We start from the raw sequence: 7,622 nt of genomic DNA, 5'->3' as shown, positions 1-7,622 counted from the left end.
TCCAAAATACTTTTCTGAAAAGGGAAATCTCGAGTGGAGGGGTGAAGAGTTCACCGAGGAGAGCAGAAAAATGTTGTTTTCACTTCTTTTACCCTCGCGACGCCGTGATGACGTGGTCCACCTACCCTGAGCACCGCGGCGACGTCCTGGTCCTGGGGCAGGTCCTCGACGAGTTCCCAGGTGCCGCGAGCAGCCTGCTGCGCCGGTCGCTCCGTCTCGTGGTTGACGCCGACGAGGCAGTAGCGCGCGCCCACCGGCGAGGAGGCGCCCACGGCCATGCAGCCGTCGTAGCTGCCCAGCTGGTAGCGCGAGCCCCACAGCACCCCCGAGGACACGCGGGCGCTCGCGTCCAGCACTGGGCGGGGGGTGGGAGCAAACAAGTTAGTGCTGCTTCCGCTCGTCTTCAGAGTGAGCGACAAGAGTTCAGCATTTCTAGTTCGGCTGCATACTCACTCCTCACCGCCCACAGAGTGCGGTTGCTTGCCGCAGCCACCAGCGCCCGGGTGTCGCGCGCGCACTGCCCGCCCGCCCCGTGCTCGTCGAGGTTGAGGCCGGCCAGCGGGCTGAGGGCGGGCAGCGCGTCCTCCATCTGCTGCGGGCTGGAGGGGCTCACCTGCAAGAGTAAGTCACTCGCGTTTACGGGTGCAGGCACCAGCCCTGGGACGAGCACACCTCAAAACTTGAAGTCGCGCGGAGGAAAAAAGAAGTTTTCGGCAGTGGTAACCGCAGTTGAGAGAGACCCCTTTACTAAAACGTCTGGGGTGTTCCGGTGTTACACTAACGGCTAATCTAGTCACCCAACTCATCAAGAGTTTTTTCGTAAACCCCCGGGAGTGTACGATAAACAAGTTCGGGTAAAACTTAGGGTGCCAGACGCTCTAAACGAACGATTGCTTGTGAAGACCGAACTTTTTTTTCTCACTGCGTGGCCAGTTGGTGGACTTACCCAGGCGGCAACGGCGAGCACCAGGAGGCACGCCCTCGCGGCGCGCGCCTCGGCCATGCCACCGACCATTGAGCCTCTGGAGTTGCTGCGGCGGGGCTGCTTTGGCTCCGCTGCAGCGCAACAAGAGGTCCTTCTGAGGCCCGGCCGGCGTGGTGCGCACTACTTGAAGGCGCAGCAGGATCCGCAGGGTGAGAATCCCAATCGAAACTGACACACGCGCTCGCCGCCTCACTTCCGAGTCCAATTTAGCGACCCAGTGAGAAAGGCAATAAAATGTAAGTCAAATGTGTTGCGGGGAGGAGGAGGGGGGGGGGAAGAGGGCGCTCGAGGACAATGTCAGCAGTGAAGTTACCTGTCCTTGGGAATATCCTGAAGATTATGACGACCACAACAACGGCGAGGGAGTAAGCATTCAGAGGGAAAGTGAACGAAATAACAAAAGTATTTTAAGGGCAAAATGAGTGACCGACATTTTTGGAGGGAGAGAGGTACAAAGATTGCTGGCCTATTAGTAGTGCTGCAGGCAGAGGAGTATCAATATTTTTACAGAATACCAATCCATGCGAATGTTTCCCTCGAAACATACTTGGGTTCACTGTTTTGGCCCTCACTTGCTCGCTCAGCCCGGCTCTGAGATGCCCGTCACTTTCCGCGTTGCTGCGGTGGCAGCCCTTTGGTAGCGTTCGTATCGCGCGGGCAATCCGAACCGATACTGAGTGGGAAGAAAATAAGTTAGGGCCAATAGTTAAAGATCGGTGTTGGCAGAAACTGATGAAGTCCTAGAACACGTATGTCCGGATCCTCAATAATAATTCTCGTCATTAGTTTCCGCTCGTTCGGCTCACATAGAACTATTCTCCCTTATCTTGATCGCACCCAATCTGCCGATTAAAGCCCATGAAAAGAGCTTTCTAACGCACCGCTTTTTGCTTGCGAAATAGATAGTCCAACGCCGAGTTATAGATGGAAATATGCAAGAGTCGACTCTTGACTCGCGATATCGGCTCACAGAGCAGGCTTCGGATCAAAGTTTGAAAATCGGATTTCGACCGCGCCTTGCGTCTTATCTTGTGGGCAATTTCTGGCCCACACCGTTTCCGATGCTCACCTTGTTTTCCTCGAAAAACGTCGTACTTGCCTGAAAAAAAAAACAGCTCCTTCTTCATCCCGTGTCACAGTCAACATGCTACGAATTCCAAGTAGGAACAGAGTGCTAGTAGTTTTCCAATTTTTGGCTGAGCGATACTGAAGCCCATGACTCTACAGGCCTCGTCGTCATCATCATCATTATTCATTTTTGCGTCCAGATTTGAATTTAGCCGCCAGTCGTTTCTAGTTTCCCCAAAATGTTTAATAAATTACAATCTTTGACCGCTTAGTAAGCGGTTTTGGAAAATACCACCTACCCACGTGTCACCGACGTGTCACCTTTCAGTAACGGCTTTGATAAACTGACACAGACGAACACCTGGCTCAAAATTTGCGGGTCCGGAGCCGCGAATATTCCCTCCAGCCCTCACGCCACGCCACACCACACCACGGCTGCGGTTCTCCGGCCGGCAAACGGGCGGGTGATTTTAGATAGGGAGGGGCTATCAACTACAGACGGACCACCACAACGACCATGATTGAACTGCGCGCCAAAACTGCGCGAGTGCAGAGGGCTGTGACCCGGCCCGTGTCGTGACGAGAACTGACCGTGACTCACGCGTGACCGTCACAATACTGCGAACCAAACGTTTTCCGTCCCAGCCACGCGGGGGCGGGGGGTGTGCTACGCAAGTGCCACCGTAATTTACTGGGATCAGAGGATTTGACATTTTGCTTCGTAAGGTTTTAACAGTGCAAGCTCTCATGGCGCCTGGTGGGTAGGCAACATCCTGCATGCAGTGCATACGTGTAGTGCGGTGTGGCCTACCCTGAGTCTCGCAGGCGCCGAGCTCCCGTAAATTAGCCGAACGTTTAGGCGTGTAGTACCAGGCGGGAATCCGACGAAAACTGACAAATGTTCTGGACGAACCGAAATGAGTATGCAACCAACCACTTAGGGCACGGAGACGGGGATGGAGCCGGGGCCGGGGCCGGGGAAGCGAGTGAGCATGTTGGGCTGCCTATGGCGAAGGAGGGGAAATGCTGAGCACGAGTGCGCAGATATATCGACCCTTTTAACTGTCTTTGGATTTATTGTTTTTTATACGTTTTTTTCCTTACTTTACATTGAGGTCAACAATATGTACATGAAGCAAAGCGATAATGCAGGTTACATGTAATAGGGCGAAATTATCGTTATATTCAGTTATGAGTGAACTAAAATAACCTGTAATTTACTCAGGGCCCGGAGATAATCAATCATTTTGAAACGCAACAAACTTGCTATGTTAAGGTTTGAAAACAAGATCATAAGGAACGATGTCACATACATTTTTGAAAACGAGCTGGAAGACTTCGCCGATAGCATCAGCAACGCCAGGGCCGAACTCCTTCGCCAGGTCCTTCCAGTTTTCATTGAAGAAGGTATTAAGGTTTCCCCCTGAAAATTTCAACATTATATCAGTAAAATTTACGGTAAAGGTAATGTACATTACTAGAACTTCTAACTTCTAGCTTACCGAGAAGACGATCACCATTGAAGAGATTGTCAAACTTCAGTGACATGAAACCTATGTCATGGAGGGTGATTTTGGGATCAATGAGGTCTAAATATTCTTTTCCATTGGATCTCTTCACAAGATTCCAGCTTATGTCGTAGCTGGCTTTCATGTTATCTGGAAAATACAGGCATGGGATCATTTTCAATATGCCAAGTAGTGCGTATATGCGCACGACAAACCGAGGTTGTAAGTGAACAACAAAAATTACGGTGTCTTTCATGATAAAGATGTGTGGACTACTTACGGACTGTAATATTGGAGGGTCCCGTCCCCGTCACGGGAAGAAGGAGCACTCGCCCTGAAGCCGTATAAGTGCCAGTTATACTCATCTTCGGAACGAAGAAATTGAGTTTCAAGTGTCTTTTTGTCACGCTCGCTCTGCAATCATAAAATATGGAACAATTAAACTGCAGTTCGATAAGGTTCGATGCTTACAGTACATCCTTTCCTTTTTTGTCCTAACAGTACCAATTTTCGACTGAGTTGTATTTTGAGATAACCCAATGCACCTTAACGACGAGACAAAAGAATAGGAGGGGCATTCTCCAGACAAGCAGGGCTAAGCACAGGGCTAGCTAGTAAATTGACTTGTTCCAAGGACATTTACTTGATTCAAGAACCTCGGTTTTGGGAAGTACCTTCAGTACCCTATCTGGGTCAGGTAATTCGCGGTTCCTGTGCGTAGGCAATTCACAGTGCACCGGCCTTCTCGTTTCGTCGCCTGTTGTGTATGCTCGGTACTTACTCACAAGACTGAAGATCGGCGCTCGGCAAACCATGAAGTGCAGCATCTTTCCATGCCAGCTTCAGACCCACGGCCTCAGTACCCTGGCGCAGTCTCAGCTCGGGGATCACCAATGGGTTCAGATTAGGAACTCGATACTTTGGCTCGCCTGAACACGGACATGAACACGAAATGATTACACTCCATGGTTTTCGGACTACACGGAATTTCAAAACGCCCATTTGCGGGTGAGAAAATGCTATGTAGCATCATTCTTCACGAAAACTCACCATTGATCATTTTAGGAATGGCATTTCTTGCGTTTTTCAGGATGCACTCGTTTAGTTTAGGGTCAGTTCGTGAGCAAGAAGAGATGTAGGGCGCTGTAAAAACAAAACAAATTTTTATTGGCATTGCGTGTCCAAACCGAGGTCAAAATCCGCATTTTAGGAGCAATTTTCATGGAACACAAAATGTAGCTTTCATCCAGGTAACAAGGCCTGCATTTCTTGCGCATTTTAAGCGCATTTTAGGCGCATCAATGAGCCAAAAATGCGCCTTCATGGAGCGGCCCTGCTACCTGAGTATGCGGAACTACTTACGTAGGTGCTTCACGGCATCGCCAAATTCCAGCGCAGCTACCAAAAGGATGGCGAACAATTGGATCTGCCCGGCTGCCATTTCAGTGTTCAGTACACACTAGAAAACAAAATAGATCAATTATTGGCGAGTGTGCTTACTAGCCTAGCCATAGTAAGTCTCTATCAAACTCTGGGACTCACCTCTCCTTGTTCTCCAAGACGGTCTCGGCCCACGGCGAGAGAGAGTGCGAGGGTCGTGTGCGCGCGCTGCTGGGGCTGGAGCTGGACTGCGGCGAGGCTCGCCCCGCCCCCGGCTAAATATGTGTTACATCCCCGGCCGAACTCGTCTCGGGTGTTTGGGTGCATCGGTCGGGCGCCTCTGCGTGACTTTGGCAAATAAAATAACAAGGAAAGCAATCCGATCTGGTCGGTATGTAAATCTGACCCCTTCCTCCCTGTTTCCCATCTCTTGCGCTCGCATCTTATCATCCGTCAGCGTGTCCTTTTCTGTCCTTTTCTGCCCTTTACCTTTGAATTGCCCACCGCCCACCGCCCTCCCCGCGCCCTCACCGCGTATTGATAACTCGCCAGGCGAGAGTGTTATTTTCGTCTCTTTTTTCGTGTCCGAGCGCCCAATAGCACTGGCCGCACATTTCATTTGCAAACCTGTCCGGGGATGCGGCCGACGACCCAGCGTCCAAGTTTCTCACATTGTTTCGCCTTTGCGCGAAGGTAACCTTGATCGGCTTGGGGACCCCCGGGACTCCCGGCCCGGACTAGTTTGTCGGTAATTTGCCGTACCGACGAACCATGCGGGCGTTCAACCCCACGCGACACAGTGACACACAAATATTCCACAACAACGCTCCTTGCGTCCGTGTCCTCGTTCGACAATGAACTCCAATGCGTACAACGTAATACTTACATGCCCGGCATGTATACTTTAAAAGATGCTTATAAGTCCGTATGTGTGTATGCATTCATATAACTCCAATGGGTTCGTTGAAAAGTAAACACGTTCTGCATACTGACGGCAATGTGTGTTTTCATTTGTAGACGGGGATGTGTTACAAGTGCTTACATGCACGTGTACCAGGGCTCCGTAACTCATCATAATGCAGACGAATGTTAGTTATTCAACGTAAAAAAACACATATCAAATTAAAAGTTAAAGTTATCGATTTCGAAATATAGTCGATATTAACAGTACATACCAGGTGGCTGATTAACCCCGCGCACTTCCGTAGTTAGATTGTACGGCTTGCCTATCGCCCCTATCCACGGCGCCTTACGGGCCGGGCGAGGAGGCAACCCGCTCGCACTCGTGCGTGCGGTACAGTCTAACTACAGAAGTGCGCGGGGTTAGTCAGCCACCTGGTACTGTGGGCAAAAGTTGGACAATTCGAATAACTAACTTATTTCCAAATGACTACAACAGTAAAAGTTACCAGTTATAACTTTAACTCTTCAAATAACGTTAAAGGCAGTTACGTAATAAGTTACGGACCTCTGCGTGTACACATGTGCATGCGTGCATTTATTAAAGAGTATATGACAAGTAGGCCTATGAGCCAAAAAACGCACACAGTTTAAACATTTGAGTTGCCAGAGAAGGGCAATCCAAAGTTATGTAGAGTGCCTCGCAGATGCGCAATCCATATTGAACGACCAGCACGACAGACACCCCGGACGCCGTACAGCTAGGCAACCCATTGGTCGCGACCGAGCCTTCCGCACGCGAGTCTACCAAAGAGTCTCACAGAATTTGTGTACGACTTTTCACCACTCTACGCCGAGAAAAGCCTTCAGAGTGGCATGTGTGGAGTGGAATGCCGACAAGTGAGCAAGACTTCTTTTGGTCCAAAAAAACAACCTTCGTATAGCGCTCCGCGAATGTGCATCATTCGCCATGACGACCCGTAACGCGGATAAGACTAGAGATACAGATGCGACTTTTAAATGCTTTCAAATGGATTTATTTTTCCTAAAATTGTAAAGAATTCATGGAACTAACATTTCAAGAATAAGAAAATAGAAAGTATACATCGAGCAGTCTTCAACAGAAGTAATATCTAACAAAATCTGTGCAGGTAAAAGTGTGGGTATTTTTTTTCTTTTACTTATTTGACTCACGTGGTGCAGAATCCAACTTACATCAGTCATGTATAAAAGATAGTACATATGATAATAAGCAATACCAGCCCTAGTAGGAAAATTGATTAATTAAGGAATGTGTTGTCACAAAGCGGCAGCTCATTCAGAATCATCATAGTCAAAAACTATCTCTAGATAATACTTTCGAATAATTTCATAAGTGACGATTATTACCAAATTTATATATTATCAGACAAGTCAATCAGTCTAATCAAAACCACCAAAATAGAACAACCACATGCGGCCAATGTAATAAATTTTAAGCCGCATGTCAAGACTGCGATCGATATGCCGTTTCCTCGCGAGACTGGTTGTTTAGTCGCATCGTCGTCGGCGGCGTCCTTCCGGTCCCCAAACGAACAGCAGGCCTGCCCGCCTTTACAGGTCGACGCCGAACGAGGCGAGGAAGTCGGTGGAGGAGGCGACGAGGTCCGTGAGCCGGTCCTTGGTGGCGGCGCTCAGGCCGGACTGCTTGAGCCGCGCCGCGCTCACCTCGGCCGTGGCCACGTGATGCGCCATGTTGTGGATCACGCGCACCTGGCGGTCGCCGGCCGTCAGCACGAACT

General features: G+C 49.7%; 2 protein-coding genes across 2 annotated transcripts; both read right to left on the bottom strand.

Annotated features, from left to right (window-relative positions):
• Positions 1–50: 50 nt before the first annotated feature.
• Positions 51–1,198, bottom strand: LOC127752379 (uncharacterized). Its single transcript, XM_052277676.1, has 3 exons — positions 947–1,198; positions 454–613; positions 51–355 (listed from the first exon to the last, which is right to left on the bottom strand). Exons 1-3 carry the CDS (start codon positions 1,013–1,015, stop codon positions 51–53), a joined length of 534 nt encoding a protein of 177 aa, XP_052133636.1. The 5' UTR covers positions 1,016–1,198.
• A 1,911-nt stretch (positions 1,199–3,109) lies between these two features.
• LOC113215998 (protein takeout-like) lies at positions 3,110–6,009 on the bottom strand. The gene is made up of 7 exons (XM_026435671.2): positions 5,104–6,009; positions 4,924–5,020; positions 4,612–4,704; positions 4,343–4,490; positions 3,842–3,975; positions 3,556–3,711; positions 3,110–3,476 (listed from the first exon to the last, which is right to left on the bottom strand). The coding sequence occupies exons 1-7, from the start codon at positions 5,389–5,391 to the stop codon at positions 3,325–3,327; spliced, it is 1,068 nt and encodes a 355-aa protein (XP_026291456.2). The 5' UTR covers positions 5,392–6,009; the 3' UTR covers positions 3,110–3,324.
• Between the last annotated feature and the right edge of the window lie 1,613 nt (positions 6,010–7,622).

Source organism: Frankliniella occidentalis, unplaced genomic scaffold (genome assembly GCF_000697945.3).
Source record: "Frankliniella occidentalis isolate FOCC.00 unplaced genomic scaffold, Focc_3.1 Scaffold1, whole genome shotgun sequence".
NCBI classification, from domain to species: Eukaryota; Metazoa; Arthropoda; class Insecta; order Thysanoptera; family Thripidae; genus Frankliniella; species Frankliniella occidentalis.
The sequence above is the reverse complement of the archived record's forward strand: the minus strand, read 5'-3'. Positions and strand labels throughout refer to the sequence as shown.

Bases quoted from the DNA above. Each gene is read 5' to 3' on its own strand.
- LOC127752379 (XM_052277676.1), bottom strand. From the start codon at position 1,015: ATGGTCGGTGGCATGGCCGAGGCGCGCGCCGCGAGGGCGTGCCTCCTG. The intron at 614-946 runs GTAAGTCCACCA...TTACTCTTGCAG, and splicing joins TGCTCGCCGTTGCCGCCTGG to GTGAGCCCCTCCAGCCCGCA. The intron at 356-453 runs GTGAGTATGCAG...CCCCCCGCCCAG, and splicing joins CACTCTGTGGGCGGTGAGGA to TGCTGGACGCGAGCGCCCGC.
- LOC113215998 (XM_026435671.2), bottom strand. From the start codon at position 5,391: ATGATAAGATGCGAGCGCAAGAGATGGGAAACAGGGAGGAAGGGGTCA. The intron at 4,705-4,923 runs GTAAGTAGTTCC...TTGTTTTTACAG, and splicing joins CGATGCCGTGAAGCACCTAC to CGCCCTACATCTCTTCTTGC. The intron at 3,477-3,555 runs GTAAGCTAGAAG...TGAAATTTTCAG, and splicing joins CAATGGTGATCGTCTTCTCG to GGGGAAACCTTAATACCTTC.